Raw genomic sequence first — 27,102 nt, 5'->3', positions numbered from 1 at the left:
GGGAAGTGGAATGAAAATAAACGTTCAAGGAGAAAAAGGAACAATGTAAAATTTTCAGCTGTTAAAGAAAGATTTGTTTTTCCATTTTCTAAGTCAATGATTGTGTGTACACATTTGTTCTGGTATTTAGGTTCATTGGGCATGATTAAAAGATGTGACAATTTTATTTTAAAAGGATATTATTTATAACTTCCAGAAATTACATTCTTTGTAAGTATTTAAATTGTGTTGAAAAATCTAGGAGTCAACTTAAAAATGTATAGGGGATGCATAGTTTTGTTCAGAATTATTTTAGTGGGATCATGAACAAAGAGTTTGAAGACTTCTGCTATACATGAGATCAATGGGGACGCTTGTTAAAAATGCAGATATTAGACCCCACCTGTGAACCTAAGTTTATGCAATTTATAATCGAACCTTTGTTACTTGAATCGCTCAAGTAATTAGCCTTAGGAATAACTAAGCCTTACTTGCAGAATAGCTCAGATGTTTGCTTCCAATAGGGTAGGTGAAGAGAACGAGCATTTTGTTGATTGATTGGTATAATACTAGTGTCCATTCCTTCCACTGCCTCTTCTAAAACAATGGTTCTCAGCCTGGCCTGCTAAGAGTTTCCTACCAGAGTTTTTCAAACTGCTAATCAAAACCCATTAGTGGATTGCCAAGGCATTTTTTAAAAAATGAAATAGAATAGATTAGAATATATCATAGTGTGACACAGACCTTTAAGTTATATACATTGTTGTATATGTTCATGTGTATTAGTGCATTTCTGTTGCTTATAACAGAATACATGAAACTGGGCTGGCCAGAGAGCTCAGTGGGTTAGAGCCTGGTGTTACAACACTAAGATCAAGGTTTCATTCAGATCCCTGAACCAGCCAGCAGCCAAAAAAAAAAAAAAAATACATGAAACTGGGTAGTTTAGAAAGAAATGAAATTTATTTCTTACAGTTTCGGAGGCTGGGAAGTGTAAAGTCCAGGGAATGCATTTGGTAAGGGCCTTTTTCTTGGTGGTGACTCTCCACAGAGATGCAGGGTGTCATGTGGCAAGAATGGGCTTAGCTAGAAAGCTAACCTACTCACTTACTGTCCTTATAAAGCCATCAGAACCATGCCTGTGACCAGCCATTAAACCATCAGCCCATTACTCCATGAATGGATCAATTTATTCACTAGGGCACAGTCCTTAACAATCTAATCATGCTAGGCCCCACCTTTCAAATACGTTATTGGATTTCCCACCCTCTTAACAGTGGTACAATGGAGATTAAGTTTCCAATACATAAACTTTTGGGGAACACATTTGACCCATAGCAGAATGTATAACAGATTGCAATATAAAATTTATTGCTTGCTTTCCAGATAGCTTGAAAGCCACTGACCTAGAGTGTTTGTTAAAAATACAAGTTCCTAATTGACTTACCTAAGTAATTATTGTCAGACAAGTTTGTGCAGTATTACTTAAACAGTGCCTATTGTAAACCCTGAACCATCTGAAAAACTTGGTTTCTCTTCTAAAGGGTCCATGTTGGCCGTCGTCTTCTTTATTCATCTAAAAAACTATTTGGAGGAAACACATGTCAAGTGGTCTGTGGAATTCAGATAATACACTAAACTTATTGGGAGCTTTACTTATATGATTAAAAAATTTTTCCTCATTAGATTAGATTATACGTACTGTTAGCTAAGTGGTACACACAAATATACTGGAGTCATTTTGAATCTTCTTTCCCAAATTTAAAAACACAGGAATGCTTTGCCATTTAATTAATATTTTGTCTTTCTAATCTCAGTGTCTGCACATAATAAGCACTGAATAAATACATGGTGAATGTCCAGAGACAGAAAAATAAATTTTGTGACTGATTTTAACATACCTGTGAAATTTTTAGTTATTAATGAAGTACTTGTTCTCAAATTTGTTCTCAGATGTTGTCTGAAAGTGTCACTTCTATCCAGGGTGGTTGTGTAGGGAAAGATGGCTACGATGAAATCGTGGTGTCCGCATATTCAGGTAAAGTAAATGATAATAGGTAGTTGAAGAAAGAATCAATAACAAAAAATTTAATAAATTGCTTTTGATGGCTACTTTTTAAGTAAGTGTTATTAGTAAATCACTCTCATCTACAACATTGAAAGCTTTATTTATTAAAAAATAAGGAGGTAAGACTAGGCTTGTTGCTTTATTAAACAGTTAATATTTGAATAATACTTTTTAAGAGTGCTTAGCATGTCTCTAGTAACTTTGAAAATTAAGTGATATTCTTTAGTTTAAAGAGAAGTATTTATTCAGATTTAGTTTATGTTTTGGACTATGTGCATTTCTTATAAAAACTTGCTTTTGAGTAGGTAAGTTTTGCATTCTTACAATAGTCAGGTGAAAGTTTAGATTTCCATGAAAATAATTTTTGAAAGGCAATTCTTATTTGCCAGCTATTTTTGAATTTTCTAGAATGTGTTGACTTATTTCTTACTTGAAAACTAAGACTGCTAAGAAGTGAAAGACTCCCTTATTTATAGTATTCTAGTATTTCAGGCAAAAAAAAAAAAATAGTGTCACAAATGCCTAAGTAATTTCTTCATGCTTAAGTAGTTTTCTAGCTTGATTTTGTTTTTGTTTTGTTTTGTTTTTTGAAGAAGTCCTAGGGATGAGTTGGTTGATGCTGGTGGACAAAGGGTCATGTATATTGGGGTTTCTGTTACACAGTGTGTAATATCTCTTTTTTAAAACTAGCAGCACTAAATGGTGCATAATTGCAATTCGTCTCTACAGGATGGGTTACAGGTCTGACAACAGAGCCCATTCAGAAGGAAAGTGGACCGGGAGAAGAACTAAAAATTAATCAGGAAATGCAGAATAAAATTTCTTCTTTACGGTAACTTTGAGTTGTTTTTGTTTTTCTTTGTCTCATGAAGAGTAGTTGTTGCTTTTTATTACTTAGAGTGGCAGTATATTTTATTGGAAGGAATAATATTAATTAGTTTATCATCTTTTAAAATTTTTATTTAAAAATTTTTTTATTGGAACATATTCATTGCACATATTTATGGGGTATGGAATTGTATTTCAATACATGTATATGATGTGTGCTGATTTGTTCTGGGTAATTAGGCTAATTCATCATTATAATTTATAATTCATCATTATAAAACTTAATCATTTCTTTGTGATGTGCACATTTAATTTCCTCTTTCTAGCTGTTTAGTTACATGCAGTAAATCATTATTGATTATTGATTTCTGGGTCAACTGTATACCAATAGGACTTATTTTTCCTATGTTGCTGTACTTTTGTGTCCATTAATCAGCCTCTCACTATTCCATTTCCCCCTCTCCCCTTTCCTGCCTCTAGTAACCATAGTTCTTCTCTCTCATTTTAATAGTTCAATTTATTATTATTATTATTCATTTTTTTTTCTCTTTTTTAGCTCCCACATATGAGTGAGAACATGGGGCATTTCTCTTTCTGTGCCTGGCTTATTTGTTTTTTTGTTTTGTTTTGTTTTTTTTTTTCCTTTTTTTTTGTCTTTTTTCGTGTCCGGCAACGGATCACAACCCTCAGTGTCGCGCCCGTACTGGACTGGGACCGGCAACGGGATCGCAACCCTCAGTGTCGCACCCGCACCTCGCTCAGCCAGTGAGCGGGAACTGGTCTGTATGTGGGATCCGAACCCTCGGCGAGAGCGCCGCCGCGCTCTCAAGCAGCGCACTGTAGCAGTGCGCCACCGGGCCGGCCCGTGCCTGGCTTATTTGACTTAAAATAATTTTCTCCAGGTTTTCCAGTGTCACTGCACATGGCAGAACTTCATTCTTTTTTATGGCTGAGAAGTATTCCATTGTGTATATGTACCACATTTTCTTTATCCAGTCATCTGTAGATGGACATTTAGGTTGGTTCCATATCTTAGCTATTATAAATATAGCTGTGATAAACATGGGAGTGCAGTCTCCCTTTGACATCATGTTTTCCATTCCTTTGGGTATATACCCAGTAGTGGGATTGCTGGGTCATACGGTAGTTCTATCTGTAGTTGTTTGAGAAACCTCCATACTGCTTTCCATAATGACTGTGCTAGTTTACAGTCCCACCAACAGTGTATAAGGGTTCCCCTTTCTCTGCATCCTCACCATCATTTGTTATTTTCTGTCTTTCTGGTAATAACCAGTCTAACTGTGGTGAAATGGTATCTCAGTGTGGTTTGATTTGCATTTCCCTGATGATTAGTGATGATGAGCATTTTTTTCATATACCTATTGGCCATTTGTATGTCTTCTTTTGAGAAATGTCTATTGAGCATCCTCACCCACTTTTTAATTCAGTTATTTGTTTTTTTACTATTGCGGTGCTTGAGTTCCTTGTATATTGTAGAAATTAGCCCCTTGTCAGATGCATAGTTTGCAAATGTTTTCTCACTATTTTTAGGTTGTCTCTTTGATCTGTTGATTGTTTCCTTTGCTGTGCAGAAGCTTTTTAGTTTGATATAATCCCATTTGCTTATTTTTACTTTTGTTGCCTGTGCTTTTGAGATGTTATTCAAAAAATCTTTGCCTAGCATTATGTCCTTTAGTGTTTCCCCTGTGTTTTCTTTGAGAAGTTTTATAGTTTCAGGTCTTATGTTTAAGGCTTTTAATACATTTTAAGTTGATTTTTGTTTATGGTAGAGATAGGGGTTTAGACTCATTCTTCTACACATGGATATCCAGTTTTCCCAGCACCATTTATTGAAGAGGCTGTCTTTTCCCAGATGTATGTTTTTGGTGCCTTTACCAAAGATCAATTGGCTGTGGGTTTATTTCTGGACTTTTTATTCTGTTTAATTGGCCCAAGTGTCTGTTTTATACCATGGTGTTTTGGTTACTGTAATTTTGTAGTATAATTTGAAGGCAGGTAGTGTAATGCCTCCAGCTCTACTCTTTTTACTCATGGGGTCTTTTGTTGTTCTGTATTAATGTTAGGATTGTTTCTTCTGTTTCTGTGAAGAATGTCATTGGTAATTTGATAGGCATTGTATTGAAACTGTAGAATGTTTTGGGTAGTTTGGACATTTTCACAACATTAATTCTACCAATCCATGAACATAGACTGTCTTTCCATTTTTTTATGTCCTCTGTAATTTCTTTTATCATTGTTTTATAGTTTTCATTGTAGAAATCTTTCACCTCTTTGATTAGAATTATTCCTAGGTATTTTTTTTTTTTTTTTTGGTAGCTGTTGTAATTGGTGTTGCTTTCTTGATTTCTCTTTCTGCTAGTTTGTTGTTTGTATATAGAAAGTCCACTGACTTTTGTATATTGATTTTATCTCCTGCAATTTTACTAAATTTGTTTATCAGCTGTAAGAGTTTTTTGGTGGAGTCTTTAGGTTTTTTTATATGTAAGATAATGTTATCTGCAAACAGGGACAATTTGAATTCCTCCTTTCCAATTTGGATACCCTTTATTCCTTTCTCTTGCCTATTGCTCTGGCTAGAACTTCCAGTAGTACATTAAGTAGGAGTGGTGAGAGTGGGCATCCTTGTCTTGTTCCTGTTCTTAGAGGAAAAGCTTTCAACTTTTCCCTGTTTAGGATGATGTTAGCTGTGGGTTTGTCATATATGGCTTTTATTGTGTTGACATACTTTCCTTCTAAACCTAATTTGTTGAGTTTTTTTATCATAAAGGGATGTTGAATTTTGTCAAATGCTTTTTCTTTTCTTTTTTTTTCTTTTTCTTGGTGACTGGCTGGTATGAGAATCTGAACCATTGACCTTGGTGTCACAAGGCTGTGCTCTAACCAACTGAACTAAGCAGCCAGCCCTCAAATGCTTTTTCTGCATATATTGAGATGATATGTTTTTCTTTCATTTTGTTGATGTGATATAGCACATGTATTGATTTGCGTATGTTGAATCAGCCTTGCATCCCTGGGATGAATCCCACTTGATCATGGTGTATAATTTTTTCAATGTGCTAATGGATGCTGTTTGCTAGTACTTTGTTGAGAATTTTTGCATCTAAGTTCATCAAGGATATTGGCTTGTAGTTTTCTTTTTTTATTGTGTCTTTGTCTGGTTTTGGTATCAGGGTGATGCTGCTCTCATAGAATGAATTTGGGAGAATACTCTCTGCTTCAATTTTTTTTGGAATAGTTTGAGAAGAATTTGTATTAAATCTTCTTTCAAAGTTTGGTAGAATTAGCAGTGAAACCATCCAGTCCTTGGCTTTTCTTTGTTTGGAGACTGTTTTGATATTTGGGTCTTTTCTTGGTTAGTCTAGCTAATAATTTGTCAATTTTGTTTATCTTCTCAAAAAGCCAACTTTTTGTTTCATTGATCTTTTGTATAATTTTTTTTGTCTCTATTTCATTTAGTTCAGCTGTGATCTTTATTATTTCTTTCCATCTACTAATTTTGGGTTTGATTGTTCTTGCTTTTGTAGTTCCTTGAGGTATAACATTAGATTGTTTATTTGAGATCTGTCAACTTTTTTGATGTAAGCACTTATTGCAGTAATCTTCCCTCTTGGTACTGCTTTTGCAGTGTCCCATGGGTTTTGGTAAGTTGTGCTTGTATTTTCATTTGTTTCAAGACATTTTTTGATTTTCTGCTTTATTTCTTCTTTCACCTGTAGTTGTTCAGGAGCATGTTGTTTAATTTCCATGTATAGTTTCCAAAGTTTCATTTGTTGTTAATTTCTAATTTTATTCCATTGTGGTCTGAAAATCTACTTGATATGATTTCAGTCTTATTAAATTTGTTGATACTTGATTTGTGGCTTAAATGTGGTCTATCCTAGAGAATGATCCATGTGCTAATGAGAAGAATGTATATTCTGTCATTGGATGAAATGTCCTGTAAATATCTGTCAAGTCTATTTGTTCTAAAGTGTCATTTAAATCCAATATTTCTCTGCTAATTATTTGTCTAGATGATCTGTCCAATGCTTAAAGGGCTGTGTTGAAGTCCTCGATTATTATTGTATTGGGGTCTAGCTCTCCCTTTAGATCCAATAACATTTTCTTTTTATATATGGGTGCTCTAATGTTGTGTGGATATGTATTTATGATTGTCATATCTACTTGCTGCATTGATCACTTTATCATTATATAATGTCTTTCTTCATCTCTTTTTATACTTCTTGGTTTAAAGTCTGTTTTATCTAAGAATGGCAACTCCTGCTCATTTTTGGTTCCCATTTGCATGGGATATTATTTTCCATCCTTTTGCTATTAGTCTATGTGTGTCTCTTTACTAGTGACATGAGTTTCTTGCAGGCAGCATACAATTGTGTTTGGTTTTGTAATCCATTCAGCCAGTCTGTATCTTTTTAGTGTGTGTATTAGTCTGTTTTGTGTTGCTATAACAGAAATACCTGAGACTGGGTAATTTATAAAGAACAGAGGTTTATTTGGTTTATGATTCTGGGACATCTGCATCTGGTGAGGGCCTCAGGCTGCTTCTATTCATGGCAGAAAATGGCAGGCAACCAGTGGGTACAAGCAGATCACATGGTGAAAGGAAGCAAGAGAGCGAGAGAGGAGGTGCCAGGGTCTTTTAAACAACCAGCTCTTGTGGGAACTAATAGAGCTAGATCTTATTCAGGCCTCCTTCCCCCAGGGAGAGCATTAATCCATTCATGAGGGATCTGCCCCCATGACTCAGACTGCCACACTGGGGATCGAATTTCCATATGAGTTCTGGGAGGACAATATGTCTAAACTCCATCAGTGGGGAATTTAATCCATTAACTTTCAGGGTTGTTATTGAAAGGTATTGCCTTATTCCTTCAATTTCATTAATTTCTTTATGTTGGTTTTATATTTCCTTTATTTCTTTCTTTCCCTTTTATTGTGTGTCTTTGCTGTTTGGTGGTTTTTTTTTTTTTTTCTTGTAGTGATAAGAAACATTTTCTTATTTGCTTATCTGTTCTACTAGTGGTTTTTATTCTTTCTCATGTATTCATGATGGGAGTTAATGCTCTTTTGATTTCAGATGTAGGACTCTTTTGAGGAATTCTTGTATGGCCAGTCTTGCAGGAGTGAATTCCCATAGTTTTTGTTAGTCTGAGAAAGATACTATTTCTCCTTAGTTTCTGAAGGATAGCTTTGTGGGTATAGCATTTTCGGCTGGCGGTTTTTTTCTTTCAGCACATTGAGTATATCATTACATTCTCCCCTTGCTTGTAAGGTTTCTGTTGATAAGTCTGCTGTTAGTCTGATGGGGATTCCCTTATAGATGACTTGACACTTTTCTCTTGCTGTTTTTAGAATTTTTTTCTTTGTCTTTTGACAATTTGACTATAATGCGTTTCAGGGAGGACCTTTTGGGGTTAATCTATTTTAGGGGTCTTTGAGCTTCTTGGATCTGGGAGACATCTCTCTCCTAATGCTTGGAAAGTTTTCAGCTATCATTTCATTAAATAGGCTTTCAGTGCCTTTTCCTTTCTCTTCCACTACGGTACACCCGTAATATGAATGTTTGTATGCTTCAGATTGTCTGATAGAACACATTGGCTCTCTTCATTTTTGTAATTCATTTTTTAATTTTTTGGTTCTAATCCGGTTAATTTAAAAAACCTGTCTTCTAGTTCAGAAATTCTTTCTTCCACTTGTTCTAGCCTGTTGCTTAAGCTCTTGGTTGTATTTTTTATTTCATGGAATTCTTCAGTTCATGGATTTCTGCTTTGTTCTTTTTCATTGTTCTGTCTCTTTTTGGAATTTCTCATACATGTCCTGGATTGTTTTTTTGACTTCATTGTGATTTCTATCTATTTTTTCTTTCATGATGTTGAGTTTCCTTAAGATTGCCATTTGGGATTCCTCTTCAGGCATTTCACCAGTTTCCTGTTGTTTGGGGTCTAGTATTGGAGAATTATTTTTTTCTTTTTCTTTTTTTTTAGCTTCTGTTTAAAAGGTTTTATTCATTATTTTTGTGCTTTCAAATGTATTTATCTATTATGATTTTTTTTTTCTTGCATCCTATGATGTTGCCAAGCATTTGAGGGGGAGGGTAAGAGGGGGAAAAGGGGAATAGAGTGGGAGCAGGAGGAAGGGGGCATGTTCAAAGCCCATGGCACACCCCCTCATTCTGGCAGAGTAGCCCAGGGGGCTTCCAAAGGTGGCTTAGTCATGGCTGGCCTGGATGAGGACTTCAGGGGAGTATGGCTGAGGCCCTTGGTCCCCCATCCCGGGAGGTCAGGTGCTTCTGGCGACAGCTCGGTGGTTGTCACGGGCCTGGGTGCAGATGTCATGGGGTGTGGCTGAGGCCCTTGGCCCCCCACCTTCCCAGCTTGGGAGCCTGGGGTGCTTCTGGTGGCAGCTCTATGGTTACCTCTGGGCTGGATTGTGACATCAGGGAGGTGTGCCTGAGATCCTGGCCCCCCCCCCCCGCCCCTTCTAAAATTGGGGAACTTCCTGTGGGAACCAGTACTGGAACCCTATGGTTGAGCTAAATTGCTGCTTTGCTGCTGATTCTCTGGGGAAGGCTTTTTGTGCAGCTCAGGTTTTAATTGTTGACCTTGTAAGCACTTCTGGGTCTTGTGAGGTAATACATTGGGGTTGTGTGGAAACTCTGGTCTGAGTCTGAGTCTTTTCAGCAAACTGCACCCCCTGCAGATTTGCATTCCTGACCAATCTACACTGAGTGGTCCTGTGCTGATTGGAGGGCAGATCAGCTGTTCATGCTGTGCCCCAGTGTTCCCCTGGTGGGCCCATCTCCCCCACTCCCCACACTCCAAACACTTCCCATGGGATGGTCCATGCACTGGTCCCTTACAGTGACTCACCAGCCTCTGAGTGGCTCCTTTTTTCAGTTGTCTGTGGCCCCTTGCTCCTACATGGGTTCACGGGAACTTTGTTAGTGGTCTAGCTGGCCTGGGGGCCACCAAGGCCCTCTTCTCCCCTGCAGCCTACAAGCAACTTCATACAGAGGGCACATCAGCAGCTTTTGGCTCTTACTCCTTGTGCTCACCACAGCCATCCTGGAAGTGGTCGCAGCTTGAAAAGGCCAGAGCGGTCCTTTCTCTCTTCATGGCTTCTCCTGCCTTCATGAACTCTGTAGATCTCTCCTTCTCTTCCCCTGAGCTCTAGTGGCCCCAGCTTGGCAGTCATTGCTTTTTAATAGTTGTAAATTGGTTGATTGTGAGGGAGGGTGACACTGGGTACTGTCTATCCCACCATTACGAAACCTTCCCTTTTTTCATGCTTCTCATATCTCTGCATTGATGTGTGGACATTTTGTATTAGAGGTGCATCTTTTAATTTTTGGAGTAGTTTGTGAAGGGAGAGACTCTTACCTGTCAAAGTGTTCTATATTGATAGTTGGGTTGGGTGTTATATATTTTGTTCTCATTGAGCACAGTAGTAGATGCTGGCTCATTCCCTGCACCCTCTCTACTGGGGCAGGTGGGCCTATTGTGTGAGGCAGGACTGTAAGCTCCTGGGGAAGGTGGACATGGATCCAGGTGGCCTGTGCACTCCCCACACTCTCTCCTGGGGCAGGCAGACAGGCCCACTGGATCAGGTGGGACTCTGAGCTCCCAGGGAAGGTGGGCATGGATCCAGATAGTCGGCATATTCCCTGCTCACACTCTGGTCAGGGATGCACTGGCTCTGGGGGGGCTTTGCACTCCCTGGGGGAAAGGGGATGTGGATCCAGGTGGCCAGTGTACTCCCAGCATGCTCTCTACTGAGGTGGGTGGGCCTGCTGGGTCTAGAGGGACTCTGAGCTTTCCTGGATCCTATTCCAAAATGTCAATGTCCAATAGCAGCCCAGGACCAAGGGGGTTGGGGTATGCAGTTTGTACTTCCCCTCTGGAAAAACGCAGTCATGTGGGTTCCTAGCAGCTCCATGTGCTGGGCTCACTGTCCATGAGGGCTACACAGTTACTTTGCAGCCTGATTTGGAGGCGTCTGTGGTGGGAGTGCTGGCCACAGACCTCCCACCTTCTCCCCTGCCCCTTGTCCCCACCCACCTTGTTCCAGCAGTGCAGGGTCCCTCCAGTCTCCATGCTGGTCTTCATTGGGTGCTTCCTCTGTCTTTCTATGTTGCTGTCTCAAGTTTCTTGGAGGGGGGGGGGTTCCTCACTGTTTTGCTGGATTCTGTTGTTTGTTCCTAGGTACTCTGTTCTACAAGTGACTATCTGCTTGTTGCTTTGGATTTTCATTTGCATTAGAGGTGAGGGCTGGCTGCCTCTTTCTGAAAAAACTTATCACCTTTTAAACTGAAAGTTTATGGGTTTGAGAAAATTAGTAGTATGTGCTGAATAATATTTTGGAGTTAGAAATACACTTTTTGTATGCTTTATTCTATATTGCCTTTCTCTTAGATCAAGAATTGTATTTTTAAATTTATTTAGTCATAGATGTAGTGTTTTATTTTTGTTTTTCATAGACATTAGAAAGAAACCAACACAGACGGCTATATTTCTCATTAACTCTAATGTTCACTGTTCCTGTGGATGCTTCTGAATCTATAACTTTGGCTTATAAGTTTTCTTACTGGAACTGAGTAATGCTGACTCCCTTAGACACAGAGATTGCTTTTATGGCCTGCTCAATTTGACATGTCCTGTAAAAGGGACTCCACACTCACATGAGGTTGCTTCATACAATGAGGAAGTGGGAGTTGCTAAAACTTTTAATGACTGCTTTACCTATTTCAACCCTTGCTAACCTCTTGGGGGAGTGGAATGATCTTTTTTTGGTAGTAGTTGAAGGAAACAGAAACTTTTAAGGCAGCAAATGCCATAAGTACCAGTGGTACAAGCCACTTCACCAAAGCCACCAGGAGAACAAGCTCTAATGTTCATACAAACAAGTGTACCAGATTCATTCAGGATATCCTAGTTCATGCAACAAGGACACTAAGTAGAGTTAATGACTACTATCTCTCATCTTCAATACAATACCTTTTATTTATAACCAAGTCTACCCCCTCCTGATTCCACTGGATTGTAAGCTCTGTGAGAAGCTTATGTATTATTTGTTCATTCAGTACCTGGAACTCTCCTAGGTACATAGGAAGAAATACATAATATTTAGCAGTAAATATTTCTTGGATGAATGCATCCTTTCCTTTGTTCATTACCAATATTCCTCCTAAGTTTCTCCCCAGAGTATTCCCACTCAATTGGGGCTAGCTAAGCCCTATGTTGTTCTATTCCAGTTATTGTTTACTTCATTTGCATGTGGTCTTTCCCCTTAACTGGAGCTACTCTAAGCAATGCCTGTACAGTTCAATCTCAGCTGAATCCTTTCCAACACACTTGGTAGAAATTAAGCTGTGCCACTGGCTCATGGCCATCCTTCCGGCCCCTAAAATGTTAATACTCTGCAGCCTCCTTCTTTGTCTCTCCTAATGTCTTACTGAAAGGTATCTGTTTACTGTATTCACACATTCTGTTTATTCTCATTGTCTAATATGTTCTTATGCCATATTAGTTTCTCTTCTGATTAGTACAATCAATTTCTGTTCTGTACAATATGCAACTGTAAACAGATTTGTGTGTTAGAATTGATTATTTATAATCTGCCTTGATACATTAATAACTCTTTATTAGTATTGCTACTATGAGACTGAGTAGATGTTTTAATTTTTGTATTAGGGATAAATAATGTAGAATCATTTGGTCAGTCACAAGAGTAAAAATTTTGTTCCTATTGATGTTATAGTTCTAGCTCAATCAACAAAAACCCATTTTGCAAAAGTAAATGTCTCAAATTTACATTCTAAACATTCTAAGGACCTCAAATGTTTATTCTTAGGGGTGACAGAATTGTGTATATTTTCCTCTAGGAGTGAGTTGGAACATTTGCAGTATAAGGTATTGCAGGAAAGAGAGAACTATCAACAGTATTCTCAATCAAGCAAAGCAAAATCGGCAGTACCTTCATTTAGTATAAATGACAAATTTACATTAAATAAAGATGATGCCAGCTACAGCCTTATCTTGGAGGTACAGACTGCAATAGATAATGTATTGATACAGGTAAGCAAAAGCCTAATTTCTTAGTTTTATGACAGGGTGTAGTCTGCAAACCAGTCATATGCAGCAGTAATTATTACTGAACACTTAGTTTTAGAAAGTCATTTTAAATGTTGATTACTTCTTAATCTTAGATAATCAGTTTGCTCATAGATTATTTGAATTATATCTTTATTTTTTATTTATCCTATACTTAATAAACAAACAAAAGATGGAGGGACTTAAATTTTAGGAAGAGATAGAAAGGACATTGAGGATTTTCTTCTCTGGGTACCCTTTGGGAGAATCTTAACAGTGATGTGACTTAGAAAACTCCAGTACTTAATGCTCTTATTAAGACTTTTTTTAAAGCCTGAAATACTAAAATGATAGCTAACAGTTCAACTAGCTCATTAACCCAGTAGTTTCTAGGTATTTTAACAAAGTAGATAATTCCAAAGGGTGAAATTTAGGGATAATAATGTACAACTACATTCATTCATTCATTCATTTAAATTGCAATATATTCAGGAAGTAGAAAAGGATGATAGGATGAATGGAAAATATGCAAAAGACGGAAAAACCATCAGAAAATGAGAACATAATAAATTGAAGGAAGAAGACAATGTTTAAAAAGATGTGGTAGAGAGATGAGATTATTAATTAAAACTTAAAGGCAAAAAACTCTCTTAAGTAATGTTAGCTCATGGGCTGCTACATGGAACAACTCTAGGAGCGCCATTCACATAGAGTACAGTGATTAACTTTGTCGTAGAAACTACCTCTACAGAGATCAAAAATGATCTTTCTATATTACAGGTAAAATTAAAAGGGATAAAAATTAATTGATATAGCCAGAATGCCCGTATGATTATTTACAGGTCATAGTAACATTTTCGGTACTGACAAAAATAGGTAGGAAGATTATACTTTAAGGGGGTGGTAAGAGATGATATTCTATGATTTCTGATAATCCAAATTAGAAAAAATAGGTGATTGTTAAATAACATTTATTCTTTATTGTATTTATTTTCTAGAAGTATATATTATATCAAGTATAATTGAAGAGAATTCATACTCTCAAATTTAAAGATAAACATAAACTAGAAAATTTTTAGGTTTTCCATCTGAACTTTTTATTTTAATATTGACCATAGAGTGATGTTCCAATAGATTTACTGGATGGGGATAAGAATTCTGCTGTTGTTAGCTTTAGCAGCTGTGATTCTGAGGTAAGTAACATATGTAAAGAATTCTTCACGTGCTTTCATTTCTATTATGCCATTTTGATTAAAGTCTACAAATGCTACTAGGGTTTGATACTCCTTTCATAATCTTTCCCTTAAAATCTGCTTCTGTTCTCTTTCTCTCTGCTCAGATAGTCCAAAAACTGGGGTACTGTCCTAGATTTCTCTTTTCTCTGATCTGTTATATCCAGTTAATCACTAGTTTCTGTCAGTTCTACTGCCGTTGCTGTCATACCTCTACCAGCTACATTCCCACTTCTGTTAACTTAGTCCAGGTCCTCATCATGTCTTGCTTGAACTACTTACTCTATCAGTTTCTCTGCCTCCAGTGTTGCCTCTCGTCTCCAGGTTGTGCTATACACTGCCACCAGAGAGGTCTTCCCCAAATTAAACATCGTTGTATCATTTTTTTCCTCAAAACCTTTTACATGTTCCTTATTTCCTACTGGATATAAGTCTAGATTTCTCATTTTGGCATAGAAAACTTTCCATAATTCACCTTTTGATTGCATCTCCAACTTATCTCTCACTAGCTGCTACCTTCCCTCCCATGCACATTATTTCTGCCAAACTGAAGTTCTTAAAATTTCTTGAAAATGCTATATAGTTTCACACATCCCTGTATTTGAACATGTTCTATTCCTTCCCCTTCTTTTCTTGGTATGTCTTACTTTTTCTGGGTTTATCAAATGTTTATTAACCTTCATTCAGTAGACATTTACTGAGCACTTACTGTGTGCAAAATACCTGTGGTGAGATCATGTCAGTGATTTTGGACATGCTCATTGTGTAACTTCTTTCTGTTTAGTACTAACAGACAAGCAGTCTCAGAGCTAGGTATGACTTGTAAAGAGAAGTTAGGGTAAGGATAAGGTCTGGATTAGCTGCATTGAAGGCAAGCCAAAGCAGGAAGAGATGGTGACTGGAGTTGGTAAGTAATTATATATATTTTTTGAAAGGGAGGAATAAAAGAGTAGATAAAGAAAAATGTTAACTATATGAGGATATAATTTTCAATATAATTTCATACTCAAAATTTTCTTTTTGATAAGAGATTTTATAATAGTTGTTTTGTTATTAATATATCATTTGTCATCCCTGTTTGAGACTCAAACCTAAAAGATTAGGGCCTACATTTTTATGATCATTTAAAAAATTAAGTTACACTTAAAATCTTTGATTCTTAAGTTGCTATGAAAGATTTACTGTTTATGAAAGATTAACCTGTTTTATTAACATCACTGCAGGATCCTCTGAAATGAATAGTTTATAATAATTTAAAAGCTATTTTCTAGGGCCGGCCCGTGGCTCACTCGGTAGAGTGCGGTGCTGGTAACACCAAGGCCGCGGGTTCGGATCCTATATAGGGATGGCCGGTTTGCTCACTGAGGGCCGGCCCATGGCTCACTCGGTAGAGTGCGGTGCTGATAACACCAAGGCCACGGGTTCGGATCCTATATAGGGATGGCCGGTTTGCTCACTGGCTGAGCGTGGTGCTGACAACACCAAGCCAAGGGTTGAGATCCCCTTACCGGTCATCTTTAAAAAAAAAAAAAAAGCTATTTTCTAGGATAATAGCTTTTTAAAAAAACTTGTTATAGAGATTTTAAGTATGCAAAAAGTAGAAAGCTGAGTATAATCACCTCCATGTACCTATCACTAATTTTCCCTTTTTTTGGCGGCTGGCTGGCATGGGGATCTGAACCCTTAACCTTAGTGTTAGAAAACTGTGCTCTTACCAACTGAGCTAACTGGCCAGCCCTCATCCCTAGTTTTTAACATAAGGCCAGTCTTATTTTATGCTCTTCACCCTCTCCTTCTCTGCTCCCAAACCTAATCCCAGACATGTTACCTCTTTTAATCTGTATAATTTTATTCATACTCACTTAATTACATAACACTTGTTTTTAATCACACAAGAGTACATTTAGTTTTAAATTGATCATTCCTCTCTGTTTACTGAGTTTAAATGATTTGAAATTAAAATGTTTGAGTTTTCTTTTTGATATTAGCATCCTTTTAATTTCTTCAGTTATTTATTAAAAATAGGGAAATAGCACCATATGAAAATTGCCTGTAAAATATTTCATGCTGGGCTGGCTGGTTATCTCAGTTGGTTAGTGTGCCATGTTCTAACACTAAGGTCAAGGGTTCAGATTCCCCACACTGGCCAGCCACCAGAAAAAAAAAATTATAACCCCAAGGTCATGGGTTCAGATCCCCATACGGTCCGGCCACAAAAAGAAAAAAAAAAAAAAAGTTGCTTTGTCTGTTTTTGTAATTCATGCACCTAGATGTATTTTTCTATTTTTAGTTTTTTAATATTCACATCAAGAAGTTATAATATTTGAAGGAAACTCTCCAATTTAATTCAACAAACACATATTAAGTGTCTACAATATGCCAGGCACTATCCTATTTGCTGGGAGTACAGAGATGAGATATTTCTCTTTTCTTTATAAGTATTTGTGAAAATCAAAGACATTCAGCATCAAACATTGATGTACATGCATTTATAATGTAAACATTTGGCATTTGCATTATCAGTTAGATTTTTAGAAGAACTCTTAATGTTTAAAACATTATTGTAAAGACCCAAAATGGAAAGAGCATGTGTTTCAGTCTTACAGATATGAATTTGAATTCCAGTTTCATCACTTACTAGCTTTGGGGAAATTTACCTAGCCCCTCGTAGCCTGTTTCTTCATCTTTTAAAACTTACACAGTAAAACTTAGTGCATAGGGTTGTTTGTAGAAGTAGGCGAGAACATATTTGAAAATATTATTACTGATGCTGTTTTTGTTATTAAAAACATGGATTCATCCTTTTCCTCAACTTTGAATTCTTCCCAGTCAAATGACAACTTTCTTCTTGCCACTTACCGGTGCCAGGCAAATACCACAAGGCTGGAACTCAAGGTAAAGATGTTAGAAATTGTCTTTACTTAAATGTTTGAACTTTGTTTTTTTTTTTTCCTTGGTATATCTTATAATTTATGATAATTTTTTTTGCATTGAATTTCTCCCTGAAATGAATCATTTTGGATTAACAACTTTTGAATAACCAATTAGGTTTTAATTTAGCCCAAACCACTATCTCTGTTAATAATCAATCACCTTCTCTAAAATTATTGATCTTTAAGCCTCTTCTAACTAGAAATTTTTTATAATTTTCTAGTATGGAAAGTTTCAAACATATAAAAGTAACGAATCCCCATGTATTTATTACCCAGCTTCAGCAATGGTCAACTCATGGCAATCTTGTTTATATTATCACTTAACACCATAAAATTATTTTGAAGCAAATACAAGATATTTATAATTTTATTTGTAAATATTTCAATATGTATGTCTGAAAGATAAGTACTTTTTTTTTTAGCATAACTCCAATAGTATTATCACTCCTAAGAAAAAATAACAATAATTCCTCAATATTATCAAGTATTTAGTGTTCAAATTTGACTGATTTTTGTTTTTACAGTTTGTTTAATCCAATCATGGTACAAATAAACTAATTTAGTTATTGAAGTGTCTGGGCATTTTCCATATATTTTCTTGTTGTCTGGATTTTGCTGATTGTATTCTAGTGATGTCAATTATCATTATCTATTCTAGAGAAAGACTTTTAAAGTTTTCTTTAGCCATCTAGTAACATAATCATTTTTACAATTAAATATGGAGCATATCACACAAATCTATATTAGTTATTTGTAGTGTGAGATTTTTTAGGTTTTATACACCTATGATCTAAAAGTTAAGGACTGGAGCTTTTTTTTCCTGGTGTTGCTGATGTTTTGAAATTAAAAGTATGTTTTTTTCGAGAGAGGTGCTGTTACACAATAATTCTTTCACATTTGGTTCAGAAAGTTTCAGTTAAATGTAATTATTTTCTTCCAAATAATTTATTTTTGTCTACATAAGTTTCTTTTCATGATTTTTGAAAGAAATATTGGAGATTGGGATAAATTTATTTCTAAAAGAATATACTTAAGTATATTTTATGGATAAGTGACTTAATTAAACGTTTAAGTTTTATATCAATGAGCAAGATTTTTCCAATAAGTTTGAAAGTAGGCTTAACATTTTTTAAAAGCAATGTTCCTTTTTAAAAAATTGGATACAATTTAAAGTTCAGATGAAAAAATAAGTGCCTGAAGAGAAAAAAAAAAATTATGAAAGAAAATTATGCAAAAGAAGAAAAAGTGGAACTTGCCTTGCCATATGATAAAACATACTGTACAACCACCATAATAAGAAAAATAAGGTTATTTCTAAGCCTAAATAAATAGGCCATGCAATAGTATAGAGTCTAGAAATAGAGCCCAGCATATACTTAACAGGATTTGATGCATGATATTTCTATTTAGAGAAAAATTATATTAAATCATTATTTCTGTGTAAAAATTGGCGTTGGCACAACTGGCATCCATCTGGAAGAAAACTAAGTGGATTTTTGTGCCATATATAAAAAATAAATTGAGATAAATTAAGTACCTAATTATTTAAAAAAAGAAAATTTGTCTTCCACATAATAAATCAATAAAATATAAAGACAGCCTATAAATTGTTATTAAAAAAAAGTCCACTGAATATGGAAATACAAATTGTTAGTCACTTTGAAAAACAGGTAATAACTTCATTTGGGGGAATCTATTCAACAGCAATATAATCACAGTAATATACACACAGATGTGTATAAAATTAATTGCATCATTGCTTGTAGAGGCAGAAAAGTAGAAACAAAGTGATTCTTCACTAATGAATGGTAGAATAAAATAGATTTTTATCCATACCATGGGATTTTATACAGCTACTATAAAGAATGAGTTGATCATTACCTGTTACCATTGAGGGAATCTCATGAAAAACACAAAATGCTGATTAAAAATCCCTATATATTTATATGTATTTTTATGTATAACAATATAAATATGAAGAAAGGTATGAAAAGAAATATACCTATCTGGTACAGCAGGTTATACAAGGGTACTTCAAAAAGTTCATGGAAAGATTCATCGTATCTTTTAATTCTGTTTTTCCACAAACTTTTTGAAGTACCCTCGTACAATATAAGAACAGCATAAGTGGGATGGGAGTGGGAGGGTGGTGATAGTAATAGGAGAGGCAAAAATAAGGGAAAAGAATGTGAATATAAGAAATGAAAGCAAAGATGTCTATAATATAAATAGAATTTATTCATGTGAAATTATGTATTTGGATAACTCCCAAAATAGTAATAATAATCATCTCTGAGTGGTAGAATTTCAGGTGACTTGTTTTTCCTAATTTTTCTTTACTGTTTGAATTTTTAAATAATAAATATGAGGGCTGGCCAGTTTGCTTAGTTGGGTGTGTTGTCCTAACACCAGGGTCAAGGGAACCCCGCACTGGCTAGCTGCCAAAAAAAAAGAATTGTTATATTCATTATTAAAAAATAAAATTTTTTATATAAAAATTGTTATATTCATTACTAAAGCTCTTCTTTTTGTGGAAAAAATTCTGCTGCCAGGGTAAGCTTACCCTTTTAAAAACTCAAAAGTCTAGGATTATCAGATCTATTTTTTTCTTTTCATATTGTTATTCATTATCTTTATCTTTTCTTATCCTTTTATCTTTCCTTTCTCCCCAGTAAGAGCAATATTTGCAATGCAATGTTTGCAGAAAATCTTGCTTTAAACTTTCATTTATATTTTCCATTTAGGTAAAACATTGATTTTTTTTTTCCTTACATGACATGAAAAGTGTGAATTAAACTATCTGTTAAATAAAAGAAGTTACCTTTGTTGTACAAGAGGTACTACAGTCCACCCCATGAATTAGAACAGAGAGGAACTGAAAGAGGGGCAGGAGGGAAAAGCTGGACAGCTTTCCAATTGCTCTTAAATTAGATCATCACTTTTAGTGAATTATTATTTTCTGTTAAGTGTTTTGAGTTCTCAGGATATCCAACTAGCCATATTCAAAATAGTCCTAAAGATTTTCCTAGATATGCCATAATTAGCTTATGGGTATGCTTCTCTGTTTTTACAGAAAGTCAAGAATTAAGTTCTTGAAAACATTTTTTTCTGTCAATAGATTTTTATAACAACAGCCACATGCTATAGTACTCTATTTCTGAGAAAATGAAATATACCATATAAGTTTTAGTTATTTTGAAAATTCACTTATCTGTTCAAAAATGTCTAGATTTCCATCATTTTTGATGTGAATCTTATAAAATATATTATACACCTGTATTTTTAGATGTGATTGAGTATGGAATGGCTTAGGATTGGTAAATGTAGATAAATCTACTGAAAATATGTGGTAGGGATAATTTATAGATTGATTAATTTTGCTATTGACTGCCAAAATCTTTTTAATTTTCCTTTATTCTTGGCAAAAAGTAGTTTAATAGAATGTCATTATATCCTTCAAAATAGTGCAGAAGAGATTAAGGCATAAGTACTTGATAACTTGTGTTGAACATTTTAAAGATATGTTTATGTTGCTAATTATTCTTATTTTCTTTTCACTTTAATGGTAAATCAGATTCGCTCAATTGAAGGCCAGTATGGCACACTTCAAGCATATGTGACTCCAAGAATTCAACCTAAAACCTGTCAGGTTCGCCAGTACCACATCAAACCCCTTTCACTCCATCAAAGAACACATGTTATTGATCATGACAGGTAGGACAAAGAAGAGAGCAGTTTATTTTTAGGATATTACACAATTCAGATAAATGTTCTTTTTATCTTTATAGTGTAAATTCTGGTAGCTATTTCTACAATTTAAAAATTAAATAAATATTTAAAATACTATGGATTTAATATTTCTAATAAATACAAGATTCTTTGTCTTATTTTAGAGGCTGATTTGAGCTGGACTTTCCTGTCTTTCTCATATTACCTTTCTGAGATCATTAGAGTAGTGTTTCTCTTTCTCAAACACCTATGTGAGCAAATACTGTTTAGCATTTAGATTGTAGAGTAGTTCTCTGTGAATAAGATGTCATTGTATTAGCATTAAGCATTATATTTTCTTTCTGTTTCTGTTTGGTTGTGAGAGTCGCTTTTATTTCTCACTTCCACTTCAGTTTAAGCTTTCTCCTGTTTGTAGTTTTTCAGGATGAGAGGACATGGGCTTAGATGAAAGAGAAGGGAAACAGATGAACAATTATTGAATACCTTCTCTGTGCCATGTACTGTCGTAGGTGCTTATGTATTATCATTTAATTCTTACAGCAAGACTGATACTAATGTCTCCATTTTACAAATGAGAAATAGAGACTCAGAAAAGTAAGTAACTTGCTAATAAAGAACCAGAGTTATGATTTGAGGCCTAAGGAAGATTTCTGGAAAACATTGAAGAGAATAGACTCTTTTTCGGGTGTCTTCCTGCTTAAAAATTAAAGTTGCATTTATGGAGGCAGCATGGTGAAAGAACAGCAAACTGGGAATCAAGAGACTCGGATTAGAATCTGTTCCTATGTGACTTTGGGGAAATTTATTTCTCCAGATTTTAGTTTTCTTATCTGTAAATGAGGCTATTGGTCTGGATGATCTCAAATGTTCCTTCCGGCTTTGAGATTTCTGAATTCTGTATCTTGTTAAAGGCCCTTCTGAATTTTTTATTCCATAAACTTTGCATTTTCTTAACTTTGTGATTATCCATTTGATTTATTTTAAATTTATTTGATTTATTTTACACCTTTTTTTCCCTTGTTACTCTATTGTGTGCTTTTGTAAGACAGAAAATACTATCCCATATCCTGCAAAATAGAAGGTATTTTTCTCTAACTTGGCACACAGCTAGTAAATAATGGAGCAAGGTTTCAAATCTGTGCCTATCTTACTTAAAAGCCCAATTCTTTCCCTTCACATTATGCTGATTCTTTCCCTTAGGAGATTCTTGTGTAAGTATGTTTTGTAGTTAACATAGTAGAAATACTAGATGAAGTTTTAAAAAATGAAATCTACGTGAGTAAACTGAATTTTATTTATAAAGCATGTTATAATGAAAAAAAGCTGTTTGTATCACTTAACTGAATATCAAGACACCTAGCACAAGTGCAGTTACAGACAAACATTCAAATTTTTTTCCTGAAATTGAAATGTTCATTATTTGTTCTGTAAAATTAATCTGGGAAAAATTATTTTATATATTTGTTTAGCTACTGTTGCAAAATTCTGCTTGTTAATGTGTAAGTATAACACTTCCACTTATTGCTGTGCACAAATGTGCACCTCTAATATTAAATTACAGACCCATGAATACACTGACTCTAACAGGCCAGTTCAGTTTTGCTGAAGTTCACTCCTGGGTGGTTTTTTGCCTGCCTGAAGTTCCTGAAAAACCTCCAGCAGGAGAAAGTGTTACATTTTACTTCCAGAACACCTTCCTGGATACACAACTTGAAAGTATCTACAGGTAAATCAAACTTATTACTCGTTCATAAGTGTTATTTTATAAAATGGAGCTTATAAGTTTTTATTTGTTTTAGCAGGAATAATTTGCAAATAATATGATTGAAACCCATACTGCTCAGGAGAATCTATTGAAAAACAAGTATAATTAATGAGTTTAGAGAATGATTTGAGTAAAGATGAATATGCAAAGATCAATACCTTTCCTAAATTCCCAGCAATAGTAATAACTGGTTAGAAAATAAATTGTTTAAACGCCCTTTCAAAGAAGCAGTAACAATAACAAAATATCCATGTAAAATCTGTAGGAATATTCTTAATTAGAAATATGCAGAACTTACATGAAAAAAACTATAAAATTTTATTGACATAAGAGACTTGATTAAATGGAGTAATATATTCTATAGTCATCAATATGAAGACATTGTAAAGATGGCAGCCCTTCCCAAATTGATTTGAATATTTATCCTAATTCCAATAAAGATTCCAGTTGAACTTCTTTATGCAAAAACATGAAATGGCTTAGAACTTTGGTGCTCAGAATATGCAGGCTTTTTCAAGCTATAATGTTATAGGGTGGAGGTCATTATATTTTTTACACTCTTCTCAAGCTCCTAGTAGCACTCCTGCCCACCTTCACTGTCACTTTTCACTCTTCTCCCATAAGCTCCCATAATTTCTTTCATTTTCTCAGTATAGTAGAGGCTAAACTTTTCCTTCTCCTTTTACCTATCTCTCAATGTGAAATGGCCTTCTTCTTGGGCAAGGCTAATTTCTCTACATGTGCTCTTTGAGCTTAGACCCTCCTGCTTTTTCAAGGTCTTTACATTTTCATTCTTTCTCACATCTATAGGTTGTTTTTGTTTGTTTTGGGGGGTTTTTTTTGCTTTGTTTGTTTGAGAGATCTTTTCTTCTCTCTGCTTCTGCTCCTGAGCAGATAATTGAGGTGTTCTACTTCCTGCTTCCTAGTTGAGTCTTTATTATGCTAAGTTCTGGAAACAGCAGTGAACACATAATTTTACCTCAGAATGCAACTTTTTGGGACCAAGAACTCTTCAGAAATCTAATGGGTTTTAGCATCAGTTCTATGGAGGTGTTCCACTGTACCCTCCAGGGAAGCTTATATCTGTCTAAATCTGAAATAATTTCTCCTGTTGTGAAGTGCCACAGTTAGCCTCATATTTGAATCACAGCAGATAATTCAACATGTGCCTAGCATATTATGTATTTTTACCCATGCTCTTTACCATTCTGTCTCTTTAAATATTCTCTTTAACAGTCAAAACTCTGTTTATCCTTCAAGGCCGAACTTAATCGCTACATTTTTGAAGACTTCCTTGATTCCCTCTGCTGTTCCCATAGCATTTTGTCCTTACCTGTCTTTGGTATTTGTTATTTGCTTGAAGTATATGATAATTTTTATGTGAGCTTGTCTCATGGGCAGTCTATTTTTAATTATCTTTGTATGTATCCTCCAAGTACCTAACACACGGCTTTACACAAAGTAGGTGCTCAATAATTGTTTTTCGGGTACCTGAATAAAATACATGTATGTGGCGGTAGTATAGAAGCATGTGCTTTGAAGACAGACATACTTAGGTTTGAATCTTGGCTCTGTGACTCACAAGCTATGTGACCTTAGCTGGTTACTTAACTCTCTAAGCTTCAGTTTTCTCTTACAAAAAATGGAAGTAATAGCACTCACTTCATTGAATTTGTTGTGATGATTAAAAGAAGATAAACCATGTGAGTCATTCCACAGTGCCTGGCAGTGTGTTTGCTAAATATATCTTCTGTTAAGATTAAAGACCAGTGAAAATGTCATGATTACTAAATTACTAATAACATAATTGGGATCAAAATAGTATGGGTGTATTATTTATCTTTCTAGAAAAAACAATTAGCATTTGCCTACAGCTAGTCAATATAAAAAAAAAATTTTTTTTTTGGCAGCTGGCCAGTATGGGGATCTGAATCTTGGTGTTATAACACTGCTCTCTAGCCAACTGAACTAACCAGCCAGCCTAATTAGGAAAATTTTGGTCATCATAAAAAAGAACCAAATGCAAGCAGGCTTAACCAAATAAAAGGAATTTATGAGCTCACGTAACTTAAAAGACTAGCAGTAATCTGATTCAGGTACAACTGGATTAGTGGCTTCTCTGAAACCACCAAGACTTTATCCCTTCCCATTGCTCAGTTCTACTTTTGTCTTTTCTTGGCTTTACCATGTAGTGGCATGGTGGTGACTAATAGCTCCTGGAATCCAGCCTTCTATCTTTTCAGCTGCCATAGAGCCTCTTTCCCACTAGTTCTAGTAAAAGTCCCAAGACTGAATATCATTGTCTAGCCATGAACCACTGTAGTTGGGGGTATGGAATGTACTGTTAAGTGTTTCCTCCTGAAGTCCTAGAAATGGATTGAAGCCATTGCTACTGAAACTATGGACTGAGAATGGGGAGAGAGAGAAAGAGAGAAGGAATGGTTCCTTAAAGAAAAATAAGGCTCCTGTGGGCATAAGCAGTGGCAATGGGTGCTGGGCATGGAAAAACAGCAGATGTCACTCTTTTGGGTTTGTTATCAGATTTCTTTCAAGGTTGAAGCTGTAATTTGTGTGATTACATCAAAGGAAAACATACTTATTATGAAGTAAGCCATTCTAAATGCATTTTATACATAAGAGGTTATCTATTGGAAATATTATTAATGAGAGTGAAGAAAAGGGTTACATTAAATGAATTACTTATATAAATTGTCATATCTTTGACAGGCATATATCTAGCATCTTTTGTTTAATTTTACAAATATGTTCAGAAGCTGAATTAATGTAATAGTAAAGGATTACATGTTTAAATGTGCTTCATTTTAATAAAATATGTTTACAAAGAAATCTAAAATCAAATGAAATCTAAACACCAAGTAGTAGTCATAAAATATGTATTTACTGGACCACTTCCTTCTACAACTCTTCTTTTAAAAAATATATTAATTTTATAGAAAAGGAGAAGGAGTTTTTAAATCTGACAACATTTCTACTATATCCATCCTAAAAGATGTGCTTTCTAAGGAAGCTACAAAAAGGAAAATTAACCTCAACATAGCATACGGTAAAAAAAAAAAAAAGAAAACTTTTACTCATTCTTTCTGATTTTTGTTGTTGTTATAATAATAATGTTTCTCATCAAAGTGACTTCTCTAATTGTTCCTGACCAACTCCTTCTAGACATAAATGAAGTATCGGTCAAACACACTTTAAAGCTAATCCATCCAAAGCTGGAATATCAGTTGCTTTTGGCTAAGAAAGTGCAGTTAATTGATGCTTTAAAAGTAAGTATATATGTCATCGACTCATCATAATTACTTTAAGTAATGGGATTTCTAAAATTATAAACATTGAATGTTACACTGGATTAATTTTTGAACATTAAGTGCTTCTGTTTTTAATTTTAAATAAGGAATTGCAGGTTCATGAGGGAAATACAGACTTTCTGATACCAGAATATCGCTGTATTCTAGAAGAGGCAGATCACCTACAGGAAGAGTACAAAAAGCAATCTGCGCACCTGGATAGACTCTATGGTCAGTGGACTATCCTACAATACCTAGCCATATGTCTTTTCAACAGGCTATTTGCCAAGGATCGTGTGAGAGAAGCTGGGCAGAAAGAGGCATAGATTACAGGCAATCATGAGCCAGTGACAACCAATTTATTGAACGGACTATTTCTGTATTTTGTCAAGCCAGTTTTAATATTTAATATTTTTACTCACTAAAATACAAGTAAAAATTAAGTGAAACAAGTGTACTGCAATGAATTTATATATATGAAGAAACATGGTGTAAAATGAATATAACTTATAGAGCCCTAGATAGACTATATATCACACAAATAATTTTCAGGTTTTGTTGCTTTTGTGAAATATAAAAATGCAGCATTTAATACTTTTTAGGCAAAAGTTAATAAGGGATATATATGCTGTGTACAGTTCAAAACTCATTTTGCTTTGGTGGCGAGAAGTTGGGTGTTTCACAAATTGTACTGAAAGAAAGAAAGAGCAAGGGAAGGGAGAGGATGGAAGAGAAAAAGAAGGAAAGAAGGAGCAGCTTAAGAAAAACAATTTTGTTAGTGACCTTTGCATAAAACCTGTTGTACATAGCACACTATTTTTTTATACCATCCTCATAATCAGGTAGGATCTTTAATCCTTACAACAGCTCTTCAAGGTAGATGGTGTTATCTTCATTTTTTTATATTCTTTAACCGAAATCTGAGACTGAAGGAATTTGTTGCCACATAGCTATGAGTGGCAGAGCCTGCATTACAACCTTCTCACCCCAAAATGCATACTTTTAACACTATGCCAAGTCTTCATGTTCACTCTGTAGCCAATTGGTATCATAAATCCACATTGATCCGTAAGCTTGCCTATTGAATTTCTTCGGTGTTGCTCCCGCGCCTCGCTCAGCCAGTGAGCGGGAGCCAGTCTGCATGTGGGATCCGA

The 27,102-nt window shown here is 35.2% G+C and overlaps 1 protein-coding gene across 1 annotated transcript in view; it reads left to right on the top strand.

Annotated features, from left to right (window-relative positions):
* The window catches only part of BBS7 (Bardet-Biedl syndrome 7), a 51,349-nt gene that overhangs the window by 22,977 nt on the left and 1,270 nt on the right, over nucleotides 1-27,102 (top strand). The window contains exons 9-18 of the mRNA XM_008592453.1: nucleotides 1,933-2,017; nucleotides 2,777-2,879; nucleotides 12,777-12,969; nucleotides 14,103-14,177; nucleotides 17,046-17,111; nucleotides 20,724-20,863; nucleotides 22,440-22,604; nucleotides 25,598-25,707; nucleotides 25,824-25,927; nucleotides 26,056-26,179. Of these exons, the coding sequence (XP_008590675.1) occupies nucleotides 1,933-2,017; nucleotides 2,777-2,879; nucleotides 12,777-12,969; nucleotides 14,103-14,177; nucleotides 17,046-17,111; nucleotides 20,724-20,863; nucleotides 22,440-22,604; nucleotides 25,598-25,707; nucleotides 25,824-25,927; nucleotides 26,056-26,179 (1,165 nt within the window). The remainder of the gene's footprint in view (nucleotides 1-1,932; nucleotides 2,018-2,776; nucleotides 2,880-12,776; nucleotides 12,970-14,102; nucleotides 14,178-17,045; nucleotides 17,112-20,723; nucleotides 20,864-22,439; nucleotides 22,605-25,597; nucleotides 25,708-25,823; nucleotides 25,928-26,055; nucleotides 26,180-27,102) is intronic.

The sequence above is a fragment of the Galeopterus variegatus genome, unplaced genomic scaffold (genome assembly GCF_000696425.1).
Source record: "Galeopterus variegatus unplaced genomic scaffold, G_variegatus-3.0.2 Scaffold7936, whole genome shotgun sequence".
NCBI classification, from domain to species: domain Eukaryota; kingdom Metazoa; phylum Chordata; class Mammalia; order Dermoptera; family Cynocephalidae; genus Galeopterus; species Galeopterus variegatus.
Note: the sequence above shows the minus strand (reverse complement) of the source record. Positions and strands in the feature narration are given on the sequence as shown.